General features: G+C 43.8%; 1 protein-coding gene and 1 long non-coding RNA gene across 2 annotated transcripts in view; one reads left to right on the top strand and one right to left on the bottom strand.

The window, feature by feature from the left end:
- The first annotated feature begins 818 nt into the window (after nucleotides 1-818).
- The window catches only part of mms22l (MMS22-like, DNA repair protein), a 43,894-nt gene continuing 20,936 nt past the window's right edge, over nucleotides 819-23,776 (top strand). The window contains exons 1-13 of the mRNA XM_052064626.1: nucleotides 819-951; nucleotides 1,493-1,679; nucleotides 1,788-1,913; nucleotides 2,327-2,379; nucleotides 2,738-2,825; nucleotides 2,914-3,091; nucleotides 4,276-4,369; nucleotides 4,694-4,824; nucleotides 5,471-5,584; nucleotides 5,977-6,153; nucleotides 6,953-7,015; nucleotides 7,138-7,257; nucleotides 8,630-8,865. Coding sequence (XP_051920586.1) covers nucleotides 834-951; nucleotides 1,493-1,679; nucleotides 1,788-1,913; nucleotides 2,327-2,379; nucleotides 2,738-2,825; nucleotides 2,914-3,091; nucleotides 4,276-4,369; nucleotides 4,694-4,824; nucleotides 5,471-5,584; nucleotides 5,977-6,153; nucleotides 6,953-7,015; nucleotides 7,138-7,257; nucleotides 8,630-8,865 — 1,685 coding nt within the window. The 5' untranslated portion in view covers nucleotides 819-833. The remainder of the gene's footprint in view (nucleotides 952-1,492; nucleotides 1,680-1,787; nucleotides 1,914-2,326; nucleotides 2,380-2,737; nucleotides 2,826-2,913; nucleotides 3,092-4,275; nucleotides 4,370-4,693; nucleotides 4,825-5,470; nucleotides 5,585-5,976; nucleotides 6,154-6,952; nucleotides 7,016-7,137; nucleotides 7,258-8,629; nucleotides 8,866-23,776) is intronic.
- LOC127600378 (uncharacterized) lies at nucleotides 16,937-22,634 on the bottom strand. The gene is made up of 4 exons (XR_007962318.1): nucleotides 22,258-22,634; nucleotides 20,710-20,931; nucleotides 17,437-17,487; nucleotides 16,937-17,325 (listed from the first exon to the last, which is right to left on the bottom strand). It is a non-coding gene; the product is annotated as an uncharacterized LOC127600378 (long non-coding RNA).

Here is a 23,776-nt window from a genome sequence, read left to right as displayed (position 1 = left end):
ATTTATTTAGCAATCAAACAGAAAAACTACCCTACTGTCAACCTGACCTTTCCTTTGCAATCAACAATGTCGTTTTCCCACTCCATGCTGTGTCTGCCACCGGTCACTGCCAAATCTGAGTAAAAGTGACTCTCACATGTACATGCAGGTACAGCCTCAAACCATGATGATGTGAAAGGAGATCAAATGTCACATTCAAATCCATAAATCCTTTGCTCAAATATAATGTATGGACATTTCTTTTTTTCCAACCTTGAAGAATTTCAGTTTGGATCTTGACCACATTTAAAAAAATCAATTAATTATTCTACCTGTCCCTGTTTATAACTGGCAGAGATATCTGAACTATGAAATATTTGTAATCAATAACGAATCCTTCTCGGACAAGATGAATGAAATTGAATGCATTCTTATGACCAATGTTTTGGCTCAAACTTTATGCTATAAAACAAATATCCCCATTGTTTTGGTAACATTGTGAACAAATTAACATTAATATCTTGCTTCTCCATTTTTTTTCAGCAGAGGACAGGTAGAAATGTATCACGATGTTTCGCCGTGACGACCCTGAATGGTGTTCGGGCAAGCGGGAAAGGATTCAAGGATACGATTGCTGGTGTCAAGCAGCGCGACTACAGCTAGGCTTTGTGGTCTTCACTCTTCAATTTGTAATTTCAGTGGAAGGATACGTGTCCAGAGCCGGAATTGCTGTTTAACTTCGGATTGTAGTAAACCTTCGAAGAGCGACTCCTCCAGTTACCGCTGTGTTTTTACAAAACCACGCCCATTGCTGAACTTTGGGCCAATCAAAACGTTTTGTGTTGGCTTCGCACATGCGCAGTGCAAACGCGCGGGACATTGCCGGAACACAAACAGTCGGGCGACATTTGGAAAAGCTGCGATCATTGACACGAATATACGGAATATTACCTCACATAAACAACAATAAAGGTTCGTTAATGTTATAGTGTAGTATAATAACATCAGGATCATTCGGGTATGTTTGTGTGCATGTGAGTGTGTGTAAGATCTTGTGGTGATATATAGATGTGTGTATATGTTGAAGGGGAGCGGGTCCTCTTTATCTTGTAAGATTGACATGTTTTAACTGTACAGCACTTCGAGTTGCATTTTTATGTCTGAAAAGTTATTTATCAATAAAATTTGATTGATTGATTGATTGATACAGTACAGTTTAATTGTCTTGATTCTAGTTTTGCCCTGATCGGAATCAAGTAAATAAACACTGAATGGCACTGTAAACATTGCTAACATATCTTGAACCTATAAATGTTTCGATCTCGAAAGCGTGGGCACGTTATATTTTGAATCTCAGGTTGAACTGCAAACGCATAACATTAGTCTTATGACAATTAACCCACAACATTAGTATAAGGACGATTGCTGATTGAACCTGAAATTATTTCAATGCTTTTTGTGGCATTTTGTGTGTTCTTCGTTGATTTGTTTATTTGTTTTTTCTAATGACTACAGGTGACAATGAGTAGCAGCATGGCAGACGACTTCAACCAATCCCTCACCCCTCCAGTCTCCCCAACAGTTGGTCTGTGTGAGCTTTCCCCAGCCAAACCACCTTGGTTCTGTTGCTCTGAAGCAAAGGAGAATCCAACTGGATCTCTCTCAGATGAGGGATACACAGCTAGTGGTTCACTGAAAAGGTAAACCAGTTTTTTATGTTATTGAACGGCGTTTTACTGAGTTAATGTACAAAATAAAAACTAACAGGATATGAAACCATACTGACCTGAAATGGACCCACTACGCAGGCTGCTGTTGTGTCTCGATCCAGCCCCTGCAGACTACGAGAGTGACACAGTAGAGATCTTTGGTTTAACCTGGGTTACAGAGACAGCACTGGTTGAATCAACAAAGCTACTCTTTGGTCTACTGAGGTAAACTAAGACACAAAGCTCAATTAATTTTGCACATTCCAAGAAACAGCTGTGCGTCAATGCCTTTACTATACTGCTTAAGCAAATTACTTTTGTAGGTGAGCTTGAACACCATAGCCTGGTTGCCAGTCACTTGCACAACGCATATAAATAAACAACAATTTGCTTGCATTCACACCTATTGACAATTTTGAGTTTTCAATGAATTTAACCTTTGTGATTTTGGAATTACTGTATGTGAGTACAGAAGCCTAAAAAAAACCCCACACAACCATCATACGTAAAGAAACTAATTTCATTTAATCTTTTTGTGTATGCGTGACAATGGTAAATAAGTAAACAGTTTTTGTCTACATAAAACTCTCAATCAAGTTTCACTAATGTACTTTTTTCTGCTTGGTGTTAAATTTCAGGCAAAAGATCTACATGCTTGAGACTATGGCACAGCACATCTCACCTGACTTTGGTAAGCATGGTTCTATATCTTCGAAGAGCGACTCCTTATAACTGGCGTTATCTATCCCACAATATGTCTAATGGTTTGGCTATCAGCATTTATGGCAAAAAAAAAAATCTCCACAATAGGCTATTAATACAGCCTTACTGTGAATAACTAAATCCAGTTGTGATCCTTAATTCACATAAAGTCATTGCAACACATTAACATCAATCAAAATATATTGAGATTTGGTTTCAAGGTGACCGTGGAGAAATCATTTGGATATTGAACTAAAATTGACAGCTCAAGTTTCTATTCTGTTCATTATATATTGGTTACATAAAGACGACGTAGTCTGTGTCGCAACATGTCTTTTATGTTTTAGGTCAAAGATCCAACCTTCACTATGAAGCTTCTGAGCTCAGACAGCAGTGTGTATTATTTCTTCAATATGTTAAAGTCTTCCTACACAGGTAATCTCCATACCAAAATGATCATATCCTTGTCTGGGTTTCTGTACACTGTTTCTGTGATCCATTTCACTTTAATTTTTGGGTTCAGATACCTCAGGGTTTCCTGCAGCCTTGATGTACATCCAACCCACCCTTTTGAGGAGTTGGAGGGTCAACTTCCCTCTGTTCTAGTCGAGGAGTTGTTCGGCATCATTCTGCTCATTGGCCGTCTTAAAGACCTGCCTGGCAACATTCAGAATGCTTTCACTATACAGAACCCTGGAAAGGTACTCCTCCTGGTTAGGTATTATGTAATTGAAACTTGGGGCTTCCGTTTGTTCCAGCGCGCTTCTGTGAAGAAATACATTGTATAGTGGCTCTTAACCTTTCAGGGGTTCGACGGAGCCTCTGCCATGGAGGTTAAGACACACCCAACCCAAGATGTCAATTAGTTATGACACGCCCACTTGGCCGTCACTGCCTGGAGATGATCACATGACATTGCTTGTCCAATCAGTGCTGCGGGAAATTTAGTTCACTCAGCAGTCAACGTGTGAATGCCGTGATAGTATGTCATATAATTTAAAAAAAAAACATACAGTGTATGTATTGACATTTTATTTACTTTTTTCTGATTCTCATAAATGTTTTTCGTGTTTTGAATTTGTAGAATGTCATTTTTGTTTTTGAACAAATGCTATGAACTGGTTCGGTACCTCTAACAATGTTAAGAACCACTGACATGGGATAAGCTTGAAGTTGCTGCAGAGTAGTGATTCACAACCTTTATGAAGCCAAGGCACATTTTTTAAGTGTGAAAAATCGCACGGTAGACCACCAAACAAAATTGTCACAAAAAGAGCATATATACCGGTATGTCAATTACATAATTTTTCCATCTAGTAGAAGATCATTTAAGTGCAATTTCAGTCACTGTAAGTTACTGGCATAAATAGCTGGACAAAGATCAATTATTGTCTAACAAATAAAGTGAAATTTGATAAATTCACACGGCACACCAATCGTGCTCTCACGGCGCACTGGTTGTGAATCATAGCTGACGAAAAGGAATTAAATATGAAATACAAAATTCATCACTTGTTGAGGGCCGGCACTGTGACTTCGTGGTTAGCACGTCGGCCTCACAGTGCAGAGATACAGGGTTCAATTCCAGCTTCCTGTGTGGGTGTTATCATGTTCTCCCCGTGCTTGTGTGGGTTTTCTCCGGGTACTACAGTTTCCTCCCACATTCTAAAAACATTCATAGCAGGTTAATGGGACATTCTCAATTGTCCCTCGGTGTGACTGTGAGTGCGAATGGTTGTTTCTTGTTATGTGTGCCCTGCAATTGGCTGGCAACCAGTTCACGGTGTCCCTCGCCTAATGCCCGATGACGGCAGCGATAGGCTTGCGCTGGAATATTGTGTGGTGTTTCATTGTGCCAGTGGGATATTCTGTGTTGTGTCCACAGATTTTTCCTCCATCTTGGCATTTGTTACACCTTCACCTTGACATCCATTGGTCAGTCTTGGAGATCCTCCACCTGTTGGGCCACAAGATGCATGGTACTGTGCAGTATTTTTGCATTCTCTGAAATACAGTAAGCTTACCCTGGCGTAGTAAAAGATGTGAAAGATTTTAAATGATGTCATTGTCACACATGAACAACATATCGGAAGAAGACTGTTAAACGAAAGGAAAATGTCAGAGTGATTAACAGGGACAGAAGAAGCAAATACTGTATTTTCTGGACAGTGCAGTTTCCCCTCTTCTACTGTAGGTGATTTGCATTGAGGTTGGTGTTGATGTGTAGTGCAGCTAGCAGAGCAGGCTACCTCTTTCTGACCTTTAGATGTTGTCCTCACTGTTTTAGCTCCTCTTCTGCCCAGGCCGGGTGGTGTACGCACACCAGTTCATGAACCTGACGGGAGAGAACTTGACTGATACCAGTCTGTTTGAGGAGCACCTGTGCAGCCTCCTGTGTGACCTTACTGGCCTGGCCATGGGGAAATACAGCAAGGTGGGCATGAAGCATTGAGGTACCACACCTTAGTTTTGAGATATGCCCTTGATATCTGTAGCTTGTATCGATTAAAATGTATTTTTCGAACAGAAAAGAGATCTAAGCAAGCACTGTGATTCAAATTCAATCCATCATGATGACGGTCGAGAAGGCTGATGCTGATGCTGTCGTTTCATATTTTTTCAGTACAGTTCTATCCATCCATCCATCCATGATCTGATCCGCTTATCCTCACGAGGGTCACGGCCATGTTGAAGCCTAGCCCAGCTTTCTTCGGGCGGCTAGTTTTAAAATTTCACAGGCTTTCCAACTATCTATATTCACTGACAATGGACAGCTTGGAAAATCAAATTTACACAGTGAATACATGTTTGAGAACAAGAGTGTCAACGTGATGCCCGCTTTTACGTGATCTTATTTTCAGCCAGAGGAAAATTATTTTGCTCGGCGTGCTTGCTGCTAGACTAACGATGTAATGTTTGAACAACTTGGCCTAGCTCCAGTCCTTGTTCTGGGCGGAGAATAATCACTGAACTGGTCGCGATGCAATCACAAGGCAAATTATTACAATTAATATAATTGTAATGAAGTGTACTATTTTATTTATGTATTTATTTATTTGTTTTTTTGTTTGTTTTTTGAGGTGAGGCCAACAGAAGTTCTCAGCAGTCACCATTACCTCTGCTCCTGCACCAAAGAGCTGTGGATCCTTGTCATTCACCTTTTGCATTATAGGAATAAAAGGCGACACTCACAGGTGATGTAGATGCCAATTAGGGATGTAACAATATGCAAACGCCACAAAATGATATTATCATGATATGAACCTCGCAATACAATAATTATCACGATATTGTGGGGAAGTTGGCAAAATTAAAAAAAATCTCACGATACTGTATAAAAACTCACAATATTGTTAAAAAAGAGAAATAATCATAATAATTGGAAAATAAAAGTATAATATTGTATTTTTGTATTGGACTCGTGAGCCATTTTATTGCCAAGTGCTCCTCCTGGCACAGCGGCATAAAGTATGATGGTCTATGTACCGGTAATTTGTAATGTTGTCTTCAGCTAACACTTAAAATTGAAGCATTTACTTGCACATTTGCACCAACGAAATATATATTGTCTCTCTCCTCCTTTTAGTCTTTTTGGAGCTATCTCAACTCGTTACTGAGGCCTCTAGTGTCAGGTAAACCTGCAGCAGAACAGTTCAGTAGCCTCCCGACACACTGCAAGGACCCCCAAGGATTCACATGGTGGCTGCTCACTCATCTAGCAATATTAGGCCAGTACAGTCAAAATGGCATAATTCAAGATGAGGTAAGGGGCACATTTACATAACTTGACTCACTGGCAGTTAGTTGCATACACCCACACAATTCGGTATGATTCAATGCAACAAAGATTGTAATCCTCAGCTTTCACTCACACGATTAAAATTATTCGTTTAAAAGCAAAACAAACCCCCCCAAAAAATGATACATGTGTATTGCTGTTTTTGTTGACGTTTGTGGTTGTTTAGAGTTTGACTTTATCATCATGTCTGTGGTATGGAAGTATTTTTGGTGTCCTTGTATCATGTTTGATAGAGAGAGATATAAATAACACAATTTGAAATGTATTGTCTATATCATTGATTCTCAAATTGGGGTATGACAATTAAAGGTGGTATTAGTACTTTGTCTGATGGCTCACTCTAGTGGTATGCGAGAATCGCTGCTTTAAATGTTTAATTGTTCACAAAGTTACATTGACTTTTTAAAGCAAGTGCAGCACATTTCTTGAGTACGGTTCTTTATCTGTTGGTTACGGAAAAAACATTTGCATTTTACATTATCAAGCTGTTTTTTTTCTTTTCTGTGCAATACATCTTAATTGAATCATCTTTTAAGTACAAGTACTTAAACATCCGTGCTTATTACAGTGGCTTACAATAATATCAAGTATGTTGTTTTGGAATAAAACCTCTTCCTCATTTTTGCTGAACATTATTTTTTGAAGTGGTATTTGGTGTAAAAGGTTTGAGAACATTTGGTCTATATTAATAATTGTATGTTAATAAGTGTTGTTTTGATTTTTTTTTGTTTTCTGTCTCATACTCTTTCGCCCATCCCTGCAGAAATTCCAAGATGACAATTGGACGTTTGTGGAGGAGTTGCTGAAGTTGACTTGCAAGGCACAGGTCAACATCTTCAACTAACTTGTCAAACTTAATGAAAACCAGTCTTTTTTATTTGTTCAGTTTTGATGACTACACCACTCTGCATGAACGTATACGTGTCTGTATAATCTGTATAATCATAGGGGGGGCTTGCAGAGGAGCAGGTCAGAATGCATGTGCACTGTTGTCTATCTCTGTGTCTGCTGTGGAAACCCAGTACCAGCGCCGTCTCGATCCTCTGGGACTACTACAGCAAAAACCTGGTGAGGCGTAATACTTTGTTCAAAATAGTGATTTACAGCCAAAGTGATATTAAATCCCGTCGTAATCTACTGTATTTCCTCCTATAGTGTCTGTGTTGTTGGGCTCCTTTAAGGCTTTGGTGTCTGTTAGAGTGGAGGGCTTAAGTTGTTTATTGTTGTAATGTTGTTGTCATTTTAGCATGTTTTGCTGTGGAAAGTTTGTCAAGTCAAGTCAACAGTATTTATAGAGCACTTTCAAACAGCCATCGCTGCATACAAAGTGCTGTACATGGAGCGATTTAACATACACAATAAACAGTAAGACGAATCGGTAATAAAGGCGGTAGAAAGCACCAAGCAGTAAAATCAAGAACAAATCTAAGTCATGCTGAGTCGAACGCCAAAGAATACAAGTGAGTTTTGAGGAGGGCTTTAAAGATGGGCAGCGAGGAGGCTTACCGGATGTTCAGTGGGATGTCATTCCAGAGAGAGGGACCAGCAACAGAAAAGGCTCGATCCCCTCTGAGCCTCAGTTTACGTAGTTTTTGGTACTTCTAACAAAGGCTGGTCCATAGACATGTGGCTCCGGGCAGGTGTGTAGGGGCGGATGAGCTCAGAGAGGTAAGGTGGCGCGAGATTATTCAGAGATTTGAAAACAAAGAGGAGGATCTTGAAAATAACTCTAAAATGAATGGGGAGCCAGTGAAGGGATGCCAGAGTAGGAGTTATGTGCTCCCTCTTACGAGTACCAGTCAAGAGGCGAGCAGCGGCATTCTGGACCAACTTGTTTGTCATAACTTTCTCTTTGAAACTCCTAAATAAATTGGTTCTCACTTAATGAGGTCTATGCTACCCAATCTATAAGAGCCATCCTTTGAGAAAATGTGGTACATGAGAGATGTTTCTCCAGGTCCTCGTGTGGCTGCTTTTCAGACCCATGGGGAACATGTAAAATACTTTGACTGACTTGCAAGACACCTACAAATGGCATATTTAAAAGGAATGTTCCCCGCGTATTCATGATCAATTCGTGAATTCACCTACTGGCTGATTGTTTCGGAACCTAGCCAGCATTGTTCACTGAAAACCCCACATATTCACACTTTTGGTGGTCAGGCCAAAGCCTCGTCTAATACACAAGTAATACGTTGCTGCCATCTGGTGGTATTGATTTTAAAGTGAGGGAGGAACTTCCATCATAAAGGCCAGAACCGTTTCTAATAGAAAAGTGCTTTGACATAATCTTGCGGCAGCGATAAAGTCAGATTTTTGGTCCCTGTCTGTTTTTCTTTCTGTACATTCTTTGCCCCGCTAAGATGCTTATTGTCAATTTGACATAATTTCCATAGTCAATTGTAGTTTGCCTGCTCTGCTGTGTCTCTCCCATCCCCAGGGTGCCTCATTCAGTGTGCCGTGGCTTGGAATGAGCGGCCTGGGCACTTTGTGCAAGACGCCCCTGTCTCTTTTGCAGCAGGCACGCAACTGCTGTGAGCCGTCTCCCCTCCTCTCCCCAGGACACACCCAACTGTACCGTTCGGCCAGTTCTTTCCACATCTTTCTGCGAGTGCTGGCCTTATGCCTGTCTCAGGACAGCGTAGGGGGAGTACCACAGAGACAGATCAAAGGAAGGTAAAGCTCGACTGGTGACACAAAACCAAATCTCAACGTGTTAAATGTGGATACCCGCAACACACACCCAACATACAGCTTCAGACAGTAATTGCACTTAACCATGCTTTTCACTCTTATTGAGAAGATCTCATCTTGCAAGAAGCTTTTGAAATGTATGTCTCCAAGTGCAGCCGGTGTCTCAGGAGTCAACCACCTGCTCTTCGTCACAGAAAAACAACATAATATGCACCTGCTCTTTCTAGAATTGCGGTGTTTTCAGAGAGCGTGTCCTCTTTTCGGTCAGTGATTCTCGGCACCCTGGTTGTGCCATGAGAAATCATCACAGGTGTTGTGGGAAATGATTCAACTGACTTCATTTGTCCAAGAATCATTTATTTACTTATTACAAATACATTAATCCCTCGTTTATCGCGGTTAATGGGGACCAAAACCACCCACGATAAACGAAAATCCGTGAAGTAGCGACCCCCTCCCCTCCATTCGGTACAGGCCGAATTTAACGGTATACATGCTTGTAGAAGTCAGTTTGAAGTAATTAACATGACTTAAAGCTGTACACGAATAGATTTAAACAAGAATAACAAAATACAGTAAACATATAATTATTTTAATTAAGTCCGCAAACGTTCAGCGAGAAGCTGCGAAAGTCAAAACAAAAGGGAGTCACATAGAGCAACATAAATAGTACTCTACTACGTGTGCAGTGATCCCTCGCTATTTTGCGGTTCGTTTATTGCGGATTCGGTGCATCGCGGATTTTTTCAAACATATTCATTAAAAAAAAATATATATATTTTTTTTCATATACATGGAACACAGTACTGTATATGTTGTTCTCTGTGACCCGCTGTTGTTTTGCAGCTTCTCACGGTCTGTTTGTGAACTTTTTGCGGACTTAAAAAAATAATTATATATAGCTCAGTTGGTATATAGCTGGATAGCTCAGTTGGTAAGGCATCGGTTTGGCATACGGGAGACGGTGGTTCGAATCCCGCTTGGGGCAAAAATTGGCACATAACACCATCCAGTGTGGGTCCTTGGGCAAGATCCTTCACGCTAATGCCTACCTCATACAATGATGAGAGACAATAAAACGAATGACATGCCGGCTCAGACGTCGCCCAGCCAAACAAGGTCTGCGTCAGGTGGGGAACCAGAGCACCTTGATGAAAAATGAGCTACTGGAACAAAGCGGAGATGGGCGAGATGCGACAACATGGCTCTGTTGGAATGCTACGACTCGAGCAACCCTAGTCAGAGGGGTTACATGCAGAGAATGTGGGCTAAATGGTTACTTTGAAACCCACAGTCACAGTTGACAACGAAACAACTAGTAGCTTAGTGTTCCAACATCCACAAATGGCAACTGCTGTCACAACTTGAGATTGATGAGGTACAACGCAGGTTCCATGGTGAAGGGCCCCAGGCTGCCAGATCAGAGGAGGAGGTCATACCAGAGATTGGGAGGCAAGCCCCAATGAATGCAGATGATGAGATTGGGAGGCCAGCCCCAATGAATGAAATGCTGAGCGAGGCAGCAACTGACCTGAAAGCTAAGATCATGGCGAGAATGAAAGCTGGGCAACCAGAAACCGATTACAACGGCTATGTGAAGTACCATCTGAAAGTCTCATAGAAAGTGTGAATGCAGCACTGAGGGCGATCCCTACCGTAACGATTACAGAAACCAATGAGCTGATATACGCTTCAGCATCAGTGATCCTAGAGACTCTTGGTATAAGAGCAACCATGGAAGCCATGAGATACGTTACCCACCATGGAAAAGACGGTTGGAGGCTAAGATTAAGGCAGCCCGGAAAGATGTGAGTCAATTGACGGAGGCCCAGAGAGGTGTGATGAAAAGGCCGATACCCGAGAGGTACATCCAGATGACCATACCTGAAGCACTCGAAACTGCCAAACAAAGGCTCCAAGCCTTGTCCAGCCGCCTAAAGCGGTAAACGAAAGAGAATGAGACCAGACAGGCTGTTCGCAACACAACCTGCGAAAGTGTACGCTCAGTGGCAGGGTCCTAACAACAGAGCTGACCCACCAAGACTGGAAACTGAAAGGTACTGGAAAGGCATGTGGGAGAAGGAGGTTGCACATAACAGCAGTGCACAATGGCTGGTGAGCCTGAGAGAGGAGCTCAGCAACCTCCCTGAACAGAACCCAGTTACCATAACAGTGGCAGACATACAGGAAAGAGTCTCAGATATGAAGAACCAGGCCCGGACATGGTCCGCACCTACTGGCTAAAGAAACTCACAGCACTCCATGAGCGCCTAGCAGTACAAATGAACCAGCTGCTGAGGGATGGGACTCACCCAGAATGGCTAACGAAGGGCGAACGATCCTGATCATGCAGGATCCCTCGAAGGGTGCAACCCCATCCAACTATCGGCCAATAACCTGTCTCTCCACAACATGGAAGCTCATGTCAGGCATCATTGCGGTTAAGATAAGTGAACACATGGATCAATACATGAACGAAGCACAGAAGGGCATTGGTAGAGATACCAGAGGAGCTAAACATCAGCTCCTGGTTGACAGAACAGTCGGACAAGACTGCAGGTCCCGACGTACCAACCTGTGCACAGCTTGGATTGATTACAAGAAAGCCTATGACTCGATGCCACATACATGGTTCACTGAATGCTTGGAGTTGTATAAGGTGAACAGGACCCTAAGAGCCTTTGTTGCGAACTCGATGAGGATGTGGAAAACCACACTTGAAGCCAATGGCAAGCCACTTACCCAAGTGTCCATCAAATGTGGCATATACCAAGGTGATGCACTGTCCCCACTGCTGTTCTGCATAGGACTGAACCCCCTAAGCCAAGTAATCACCAAGAGAGGCTATGGATACCGCCTCAGAAATGGAGCTACAATCAGTCACCTCCTCTACATGGATGACATAAAGCTGTATGCTAAGAGCGAAAGGGACATAGATTCCCTGATCCACACAACCAGGATCTACAGCAGCGACATCGGGATGTCATTCGGGCTTGAGAAATGTAGTCGGATGGTGAGTAAGAGAGGAAAGGTAGTCTGCACTGAAGGGGTCTCACTCCCTGAAGGAACAATAGCAGACATTGAGGACAGCTACAAGTACCTCGGTATACCACAAGCCAATGGCAACCTCGAACTGGCAACAAGGAAAGCGGCTACGGCCAAATACCTCCAGCGAGTGAGGCAAGTCCTAAGAAGCCAGCTCAATGGCAAGAATAAGACCCGGGCAATGAACAGCTATGCCCTGCCAGTGGCAGGAATAATAAGGTGGCCAAAGGAAGAGATTCAGACCACGGACGTTAAGACCCGAAAGCTCCTAACCATGCATGGAGGGTTCCATCCCAAATCCAGCACCCTGAGACTGTACGCAAGCCGAAAGGAAGGAGGCCGGGGACTGGTGAGTGTGAGAGCCACTGTCCAGGATGAAACTTCCAAGCTCCATGAATACATCAAGGAGAAGGCTCCAACGGATGACGTACTCAGAGAATGTCTCAGACAATGGGGAACAGAAGATGAGGCGCTGGAAGAGGGACCATCATGGGAGGACAAGCCCCTACACGGGATGTACCACCGGACCATAACTGAAGTGACTGATCTCAAGAAGTCCTATCAGTGGCTAGAGAGGGCTGGCCTGAAGGACAGCACAGAGGCACTCATCCTGGCTGCTCAGGAGCAGGCCTTGAGCACCAGAGCCATCGAGGCCCAGATATACCACACCAGACAAGACCCAAGGTGTAGGTTGTGCAAAGAGGCACCTGAGACGATCCAACACATAACTGCAGGGTGTAAGATGCTGGCAGGGAAAGCCTACATGGAACGCCATAACCAGGTGGCTGGCATAGTCTACCAAAACATCTGTGCGGAGTATGGACTGGAAACCCCAAGGTCAAAATGGGAAACACCTCCGAAGGGGGTGGAGAATGACAGAGCGAAGATCCTGTGGGACTTCCAGATCCAGACTGACAAGATGGTAATGGCGAACCAACCAGATATCGTGATCATAGATAAAGGGCAGAGGAAAGCCGTTGTAGTGGATGTAGCGGTCCCTAGTGATGGAAACATCAGGAAGAAGGAACATGAGAAACTCGAGAAATACCAAGGGCTCAGAGAGGAGTGGTAGAGAGCCTGGAAGATAAAGGTGACAGTCGTGCCTGTGGTGGTCGGAGCACTCGGGGCAGTGACCCCCAAACTAGATGAGTGGCTGCAACAGATCTCGGGAACAACATCGGACATCTCAGTCCAGAAATGTGCAGTGCTGGGAACAGCAAGGATACTGCGCAGAACCCTCAAGCTTCCTGGCCTCTGGTAGAGGACCCGAGCTGAATGAGGGACGGACACCACCCGAGGGGTGAGATGAGGATTTTTTTTTTTTATACACATTCACACACACACACACGCACACGCACACACGCACGCACACACACACACACACACACACACACACACATTCCTGTAAGACTATATTTGTGAGGTCCGGGTAACTCCAGATAGGGAGTGAGGACCACCCTTTCTGATAGGTTTAGAGAGGAACTAGTCTTAGATTTGTACACTAGATGTCACCCCAACTACTTTCCCCACTTCAACTTCTTTAAAAAACAGAGCAATAAAAAGTAGACTTGAAACTGAAATCATAGCAGGAGTGAGGACTCTGAATGGGCACATTCAAAGTCCTCACTCCTGTTGTGACTTTGGTTAAAATATCTTATCTTTTTTGGTTTTGTTGCAGTTAAGCATACAAATCAACTTTTGGTATGGCCTTCAGAGTTTTTCCTCTCTTATTAACCTGCAATTACACAGCAGACATTTTGTATTTTAATTTTAAAAAGTGTGAGTAGTCTGTTTTATGAATAATTTGATAGTTTCAACTTAAGATAAGCAGAGTTCCTCATTTATACATTATATATCAATCACAACTTGAACCGATTGATTGCTGTACAATTACTACTACAATAAAAGTGACCTATGCTTTGGCCAATTAATTTACGGAACTAAATCAAATATATTGTAAAACTTTATAAGTACATGTCAACATTAAATCTCACCTCAAGTAGAACATTTTTAACAACACTGCTCAGGAAGAGTAGAAAAGAATTGAAAAAAAAAATACTCCAGCAAGAAATTTTAAATTTAAAAATGAAGAACTCGAGAAGCAGATCTTTTCTTGAAGTTCTTTACGTCTTTACAGGTTCTTTGACCCAAGGCCTGCGGGCTCTTTCATTTTGCAGTCAGTGCCTTGTTCTTGCTTGACACCCTTTTATAAGTCTCCCCAGGTGTTTTTCCACAGCAGCCTTTTCTTCTTCATTCCATGGTCTCCTCAAATTTGCTCTGGGAGACCCTAAATATGATGACAATTGCAATTTAATGATACTCACAAAGACCACCTTGTGATAGCTTTACAATGTGGATTTTATACGTAAAAAAAATAAAAGTACTTGTCTTTTTCTCCAATTTAGATTTTGCCTGCTCTTTGGGTGTAAGGTTTTTTCCATCCATCCATCATCTACCGCTTATCCGGGGCCGGGTCGCGGGGGCAACAGCTTTAGCAGGGAAGCCCAGACTTCCCTCTCCCTAGCTACTTCTTCCAGCTCTCCCCGGGGGATCCCGAGTCGTTCCCAGGCAAGCTGGGTGACATAGTCTCTCCAGCGTGTCCTGGGTCTCCTCCCGGTGGGATATGACCGGTACACCTCACCGGGGAGGCGCTCAGGAGGCATCCGAATCAGATGCCCAAGCCACCTCATCTGGCTCCTCTCGATGTGGAGGAGAAGCGGCTCGACTCTGAGCCCCTCCCGGATGACTGAGCTTCTCACCTTATCTCTAAGGGAGAGCCCGGACACCCTGCGGAGAAAACTCATTTCAGCCGCTTGTATCCGGGATCTCGTTCTTTCGGTCACGACCCATAGCTCGTGACCATAGGTGAGGGTTGGGACGTAGATCGACCGGTAAATTGAGAGCTTCGTCCTTTGGCTCAGCTCCTTCTTCACCACGACAGACCGATACAACGTCCGCATCACAGCAGACGCTGCACCGATCCGCCTGTCGATCTCCCGCTCCCTCCTACCCCCACTCGTGAACAAGACCTCAAGATACTTGAACTCCTCCACTTGGGGTAAGATCTCCTCCCCGACCCGTAGGGGGCACTCCACCCTTTTCCGACCGAGGACCATGGTTTCAGATTTGGAGGTGCTGATTTCCATCCCAACCGCTTCACACTCGGCTGCGAAACGCTCCAGTGAGAGTTGGAGAGCCCCGTTTGAAGGAGCCAACAGCACCACATCATCTGCAAAAAGCAGGGATGTAATACTGAGGCCCCCAAAACTGACCCCCTCAACGCTTCGGCTGCGCCTAGAAATTCTGTCCATAAAGGTTATGAACAGAATCTGCGACAAAGGGCAGCCTTGGCTGAGTCCTACCCCCACTGGAAACGATTCTGACTTACTGCTGGCAATGCGAACCAAACTCTGACATCGGTGGTATAGTGACCGAACAGCCCGTATCAGGGGGTTCGGTACCCCATACCCACGAAGCACCCCCCACAGAACTCCCCGAGGGACACGGTCAAACGCCTTCTCCAAGTCCACAAAACACATGTAGACTGGTTGGGCGAATTCCCACATACCCTCAAGGACCCTGCTAAGGGTGTAGAGCTGGTCCACTGTTCCACGGCCGGGACGAAAACCACACTGCTCCTCCTCAATTGGAGGCTCGACTTCCTGACGGACCCTCCTCTCCAGCGCCCCTGAATAGACCTTACCAGGGAGGCTGAGGAGTGTGATCCCTCTGTAGTTGGAACACACCCTCCGGTCCCCCTTTTTAAAAAGAGGGACTACCACCCCGGTCTGCCAATCCAGAGGCACTCTCCCTGTTGACCACGCGATGTTGCAGAGGCGTGTCAACCAGGACAGCCCAACAACATCCAGAGCCTTGAGGAACTCCGGGCGGATCTCATCCACCCCTGGGGCCCTACCACCGAGGAGCTTTTTAACCACATCGGTGACTTCAACCACAGAGATAGGAGAGCCCACCTCAGAGTCCCCAGGCTCTGCTTCCTCCAAGGAAGGCGTGTTGGTGGAGTTGAGGAGGTCTTCGAAGTACTCTGCCCACCGGTTCACAACGTCCCGAGTCGAAGTCAGCAGCGCCCCATCCCCACTGTACACAGCGTTAGTGGTGCACTGCTTCCCCCTCCTGAGACGTCGGATGGTGGACCAGAATTTCCTCGAAGCCGTCCGGAAGTCCGCTTCCATGGCCTCACCGAACTCTTCCCACGCTCGGGTTTTTGCCTCGGCGACCACCGAAGCCGCGGTCCGCTTGGCCAGTCGATACCCGTCAGCTGCCTCTGGGGTCCCACAGGCCATAAAGGCTCGATAGGACTCCTTCTTCAGCTTGACGGCATCCCTTACTGCTGGTGTCCACCAGCGAGTACGAGGATTGCCGCCATGACAGGCACCAACCACCTTACGGCCACAACTCAGATTGGCCGCCTCAACAATAGAGGCACGGAACATGGTCCACTCGGACTCAATGTCCCCCGTCTCCCCCGGAACATGGGAAAAGCTCTGTCGGAGGTGGGAGTTGAAACTCCTTCTGACAGGGGATTCCACCAGACGCTCCCAACAAACCCTCACTATACGTTTGGGTCTGCCAGGACGGACCGGCATCTTCCCCCACCATTGGAGCCTACTCACCACCACGTGGTGATCAGTTGACAGCTCCGCCCCTCTCTTCACCCGAGTGTCCAGAACATGCGGCCGCAAATCCGATGATACAACTACAAAGTCGATCATCGAATTGCGGCCTAGGGTGTCCTGGTGCCAAGTGCACATATGGACACCCTTATGTTTGAACAAGGTGTTCGTTATGGACAATCCGTGACGAGCACAGAAGTCCAATAACAAAACACCACTCGGGTTTTGATCGGGGGGGCCGTTCCTCCCAATCACGCCCCTCCAGGTATCACCGTCATTGCCCACGTGAGCATTGAAGTCCCCCAGCAGAACAATGGAGTCCCCAGCAGGAGTACTCTCCAGCACACCCTCCAAGGACTCCAAAAAGGGTGGGTATGCGGAGCTGCTGTTTGGTGCATATGCACAAACAACAGTCAGGACCCGTCCACCCACCCGAAGGCGGAGGGAGGCAACCCTCTCGTCTACCGGTGTGAACCCCAATGTACAGGCACTGAGGCGGGGGGCAATGAGTATGCCCACACCTGCTCTGCGCCTCTCACCGTGAGCAACTCCAGAGTGGAAGAGAGTCCAACCCCTCTCGAGAGAACTGGTACCAGAACCCAGGCTGTGTGTGGAGGCAAGTCCGACTATATCCAGTCGGAAATTCTCTGCCTCACACACCAGCTCGGGCTCCTTCCCTGCCAGAGAGGTGACATTCCATGTCCCAAGAGCTAGCTTCTGCAGCCAAGGATCGGACCGCCAGGGTCCCCGCCTGGACTCGAATCTGCAATGAAATGGGACATCCCTGATTTGACACTCATTGTCAAATACGTTGCATGCATTTTAACTGGTTAAATTATGAAAAAAGAGATATAGTTCCTCATCCAAAGCTTACCATCCAATTCAGTCTTCCCTCTTTTGGAGAGATGCTTTTCCCTTTTTGGGGCTAAAGGTCGATACCACCACATGAAAAGGAGAACAAAGTGACACATTTTACTAAATCAGTGTTGAACAAAAATATGCTATCAAGGCATTCATTTAGTAACCCAATTCCAGTGAAATTGGGACATTATGCTCATCAATCAAAACAGAATACAATGATTTGCAAATCATGTCCAACCTATATTTAAGTGAAGCATTACAAAGACAAGACAACATTCAATGTTCAAATTGGTACATTTAATTTTTTCCAATAATATTTAACTTAGAATTTAATGGCTGTAATGCGTTCCATAAAAGATGGAACAGCTAGCAAAAAAAATAATGTTGAGAAATGCTCATCAAACCCCTGTTTGTCACATCCCACCGGTGAACAGGCTAACTGTGAATGGGTGGGTGCCATGATTGGGTCAAAAAGTAGCTATCCTGAATTCACAAGCAAAGATTGGGTGAGGGTCACCACAAGTTGAATCGTTGAAGGACAGAGTTTCACAACGTATAATTGCAAGGAATTGAGGGATTACGTCATCTTTGGTCCATAATATCAAAAGGTTCAGAGAATCTGGACCAATCAGTGCATGTAAGCGGCAAGGCCAAAAACAGATAACATTCAAAGGCCATGACCTTCGACCTATCAGAGAGCACTGCATCCAAAACCACCTTGTCCCAGCTTGTTTGGAACGTGTTGCAGCCATCAATTCCAACATAGTAGTGTAGCCAATTACCGTATTTTCACGACTATAAGGCGCCATTAAAAATTTTCTCCAAAATGGACAGGACGCCTTATGGTGCGGAGCGTCCTTTATATGCGCTGAGTTCCAAAATCTGACTGACAGCCAACACGCTGTTTATATAGAGAAAAGGCGGAAGTGACTGTGAAAGAAGTCGGCCAATCAGAGAAGGGTGGGCGTGCGTGTATATATACATATATGGAGAGGGAGAGAGAGAGAGAGAGAGGGAGAGAGAGGACAGACAAGCTAGTCCGCCAATGGTGAAGGGTGGGCGTGTAAGTGGACGCCTCAAGCCAGTACCAACACTTGTACAGCGTGTGGCAATGTGCATTGTTGCAAAACAACTCCGGTTTTGGTTTCTAAGAACCCCTGAAAATAAATTCGACAAAGAGACATGCCTACGAAGCTCAGTTAAAACTTAAAGCCACCGGTTATGCTTTTGGCATGCGTGACCATCTCACAGCAGCGGTGAAAAATCAAGTCAAGCAAATGAACTCTGAGCTTGCCGTTATTCCCGGAGGCTTGACTAAAGAACTCCAACCGCTGGACATTGGCATCAACCGGGCGTTCAAAGTAAAGTTGCGAACAGCATGGGAACAATGATCGATGGCAAACACAACTTTACAAAGAGTGAGAGGCAGCGCTGGGCGAGTTACGCCACAATACGCAACAACGAGAGGGAACGCGGCGTTTTTGATGGATTACGGTACTTGCACAATTGTTCAATTCTTTCTACACACACACGCGCTGCCACCATGTTTCGCTCTGTTCTTTACTTTCAAATGTGGGAAAGCTTCACACGAGAGAAATGTTGACTTTGCTGTTGCTACTCCTTCTTTCCGCTCGGCAATGCGTAGCAACTCACACTAGCATGTGATGCATTCAATGACAACTGAGATGTGCAGTCCTCTGCTTCTGATACAGAGGATGAGGACTTTGATGGATTTCTGGGTGATGATTGATCGAAAACGTGAGAACATTGTACGATGGCTAAATAAAATACACCCGAACTCAGTTCTGCTTTCTTTGCCTTTTTAAAAACTTGTTTTTATCTTATCTGTATGTCTTGGCATGCTACCGTATGCTTCAAGCTAACGTGTTAGAGTGCGCGCATGCATGCCGTATGTTTAAGCTGGCGTATGTTTTACCACTGTAAAACTGCGGCTATTCATACGATGCGTCCTGTGTATGTGTAAAATACAGAAATGTCACGCATTAATGAGACTGCGGCCATTAGTACGATGCGTCGAATAGTCGTGAAAATACGGTAAATAGAGGTTGAACATGACATGCAAATCATTGTATTATGTATTAAATACAAGTTCGTGCTTCCATTAAGAATAGAGAAGATTTACTGGGCAACATATAACATTTGAAAGGTATGTTACAAGAACATGTTGTATGATTTCATGCTAGTCAGTGTGAACCAACCGACATAATTACATTTTGTTAGACCAATGCAAATATTTGGCAGAAATAAAATACTGATTCCTGATTCAAAATAACTATCATCCATAAATTATCTTCCCCCTTCAAGTGCATTCCAGTGGCAGCCAGTGAACGAGCCTGGTCTCTATTGAACGCGAATAGCAGGGGTTTCGAAAAACATCTTTTATATTGATAGATTACATTGTCCAGTGTGGGCAATGCATTTGATAAATGAAATGGTAAGAACATGAATCTAAATACAAAAATACCCAAAACAATGCTGTAATCGATCGTGTAATATTGTACAGTAGAAATTTTTGTTGTATGTCATTTCATAGTGCTTTAGGTGCTAGAGTGAATTTACGCCGCATTATTTCCCCCAAGAAACATTTGATTTATAACGGCTAAAAATACACAAGGATTAAATATAATTTATATATGTTCCTCATACTGCGTGACAACTGACCGGAACAAAATATGGAGAAATTAAAACTCTTGACATGTCCATTCATCCGTTCTGCTCCCCCCCCCACCCCAAAAGCCGACTGCCCCCATGTCGAGCGTTGCCACGTACAAAGTTACACCAGTGTAGCCCCTGAAAACAGCTTAAAACGGAGCAAATGTAACCCTGCTCAGGAGGTGGTTTAAACATTTACTCTGGAGTAAATGCTAGTATGCGGGGCAGCACCGATATAAAATGGGACGTGTGAACGCTACAGGAGTAGACTTGCTACGCGTGAAAAGAGTTGATTACATACGGGTAGAATGTGTTGCTTTCGTGCTCGTTTGTACTTCTGTCATCTTTCCTTTTGTAGGAGACTGCACCGTCTCAGAGTTGATTGTGTAGTTTGTTCCTTTATGTGTTCACAAACCCCCCCACAGAATTTATTTTGTGATGCCTTATGTTTCCTTTCCAATTGCCTTGCCATCTTTAAATTTGATTGGCCACAGTAGAAGCAATAATGACTCTTGTGCCAAACTCATTTGCCTTCCCTTTTTGTAAATGCTTTTATGGTTAAAGAAGGATCTTCTTTGCTCATCTTTTGTTTTTACATAGGTTAATGGGTTACCTTCTTTACGAATTGCAGACATGACTGTGCTCCTCTGCTTCATATGTCTGATGACTTGTAGAGTCTTCACTGGATGTATCATAAGAACAATTTTTCTACCTTTGGATGGAATATCTCCTCGTCATCACTCGACTCAGAGGATGTCTTAGTTGGTTTGTATTCCTCATCTGATCCAAAAAGACTTGAGTCAGAATAATCACCATCTTCAGTGGGATTGTCCATCTGTTATTTAAAAAAAAAAAAAGATCAGAAAATACCATTGCAATTAATGATGTTAGAGAATAGTACTGATAATTCAGGCTTACATGACAAGATAGTTCTGTGGGATAAAATATTAATCGAACACATTAACATGGCAAAACAGAAATACCTTATAGAAACTTATTTTGTTTAATATGGGCAAATACAGCATTTGAAACTGACCGGGTAATCAATTAAAAGTCGACTTATTATAATTTTTAAAAATGTCTATATCACTCATTTCCAGTGCTTGGCAAAGATAGGCAAGTGCCGAAACCAAATAATGGTATCAGGCTGATACTGGCATTATTTTAAGGTTATCGTGGAGGCTGCCAATACCAGCAATCGATATTTCAGAAAATCAACATCAACATTCATCCACTAATTTGCCGATTAACGTCTAATCACTAAGTTGATATGAGTATGATAAGGTTAAGATTCATGCTGAGAATGCATCACTAGTGTGTTTTTATAAGCCTGGGCCAATAACTGGTTTGACGTTTGAAAAGTCAAAGTTTCAATCACCACTAATTCGGCTTTGCCAATAAGGATATTTGGGATCAATAAACGATGAGCGAGTGTGGTTACAAATCGCAAAGGTTGATGACAGTGACAATGTATGTTGCCACAAAAAAAATCATCAAAATGTCCCCATAAAATAGTAGAAAGCTTAACAAACATAGAAAATATGCATCTCTCCTCATATAAGTGGGGGGGTTTTCAGCCCAAAATGCATAGGTTTTGGTGATCCACACATTTAACCTTTATTATTGTTTTTTATTCATTTATTATTTAATTTTAACTTTTGTGTTGATAATGGTTCACAGTATAATATTTCGTTCAACCCACTTTATCTATAAATTGCTTGGTATTTTACATCGTCTTTTTGCAGTTACTTTCTGTATATGGAAAGACACTGGTTCCATTTGCAACTAATTCTCTGCTCAACTAAGATGGCGGCGGCGGCGAAAGACGCTGGGTCATTTGCAACTAATTTTCTGCTCAACTAAAATGGCGACGACGACGGCGAGACGACGGCGGCGGGGGGGGGGGGGGGTGTTAAAACTTCATTTTACCACACCAACGGCCTATTCTGTGGCGCTGTATTGTGTGTCTGACGGCCTATTGAAAGTTTATTGTTTGAGAGGAAACTTTCTATCTTGGTGACAACTCCTTAGGTACAGCATAGTAGAGTTATTCATATAGTTGGTTTCACTCTAATGCTGATATAACACGAACCTTTGAGCCTGCCCGAATTACTTAGAATAACTAACTTGTAAGAAAATATTCAAAACTTGAGTGTCTTACCTGCTTTAATTCTGAAGTATTTGTCACTTTCTGGGGTTTTCTCGATGATGCTGACTCGTACGCTCACTCTTCTCAACGCCTTCCTTTTGTGCAGGTAGCAAAGCGCGCGTTTCCTAATTGATGGTCAGCGAGTGTGATGTGGGGGAGGGTAGCTGTAGAAACTCGTTTCCTGCAACGTAACTGTGACGTTTTGGGGTGTGAAAACAGCCCCGCCCCTTCATAACCAAAACTCCTTCACTTTTCCTCTGAGGTCCGTTTTGAAGTGGGGCATAGTAAATGTCAAGCAATATCAACATATTTTATGAACTCTTGTTTACACCAATGTCATGTACTCCTAAAATGAGCACAGCATATATACATGTGTGTGTATATACATACTGTATATATATATACAGTATATACACACACACACACATTTTAAAAACGACTTAAAATATTGTAATTGTTCTGAAAGCAACATTATTCCCAAATGCTAATATGGAATTGTGATGAAACATCATTATTATTTACTTATTGGATGCAATTCGTATTATACAGTTTCGATGTCCAAAGCAGAATAAAACGAATTAGATTTTCTGGGGACACGACTGCAACACTCAACTCTTCTTGCAAAGCTTTGTTGCTGCTGTATGAACCGCGCTCCTAGTTGATCACGTGCTCAAACTAGTGTGGGGGAGGGGAGCTGAATAAACTAGGTTCAAACAGTGCAACTGCGAGGGTTTGGAGCTGGGAACAGCCCCTCCCCCCTTCATGGCCAACGATAAACTAAAATTGCTCAGCCTTTAACTTTTATTTTACTCTGCGGTCTGTTTTGAGGGGAGCATGATAAATTTCAAGCAACATCTATATGTTTCAGCAACTGTAATAACACAAATGTATATACCTGTTCATATTTTTTAAACCAGACTTAAATATTATAATTGTTCAATGAAACATATTGACTTCTGTCAAACGAAAATTCCCTCACCCAGAATAAAAATCTATGCATTACACATTTGAGTACGATATTACATTATATGATTGCTTCAGGAGTATGAGGTACCGAGTCCCCTGATGCGGGCACTTTGGTCCCTCCACCACAGATGTCAGAATTTGGTTCACATTACAGGCAGTAAGTCAGAATCGTTTCCAGTGAGGGTTGGACTCCGCCAAGGCTGCCCTTTGTCATCGATTCTGTTCATAAACATTACGGACATTGGCAATTTCTAGGCGCAGTGTAAGTGTTGATGGGGGTCCATTTTGGTGGCCTCAGTATTACATCTCTGCTTATTGCAGATGATGTGGGACTGTTGGCTCTTTCAAGCAGGGCCCTTCAACTCTCACTTGAGCGTTTCGCAGCTGAGTATGAAGTGGTTGGGATGAAAATCAGTCGGAAAAGGGTGGAGTTCTCTCTCCGGGTCGGGGAGGAGATCTTGTCCCAAGTGGAGGAGTTTAAGTATTTTGGGGTCTTGTTTGCAAGTGAGGGCAGGAGGGAATGAGAGATCGACAGGCGCAGCGGTGAAGCGGCTGCTGCTTGCTC

Source organism: Hippocampus zosterae, chromosome 5 (assembly GCF_025434085.1).
Source record: "Hippocampus zosterae strain Florida chromosome 5, ASM2543408v3, whole genome shotgun sequence".
In the NCBI taxonomy this organism is placed as follows: Eukaryota; Metazoa; Chordata; class Actinopteri; order Syngnathiformes; family Syngnathidae; genus Hippocampus; species Hippocampus zosterae.
The sequence above is the reverse complement of the archived record's forward strand: the minus strand, read 5'-3'. Positions and strand labels throughout refer to the sequence as shown.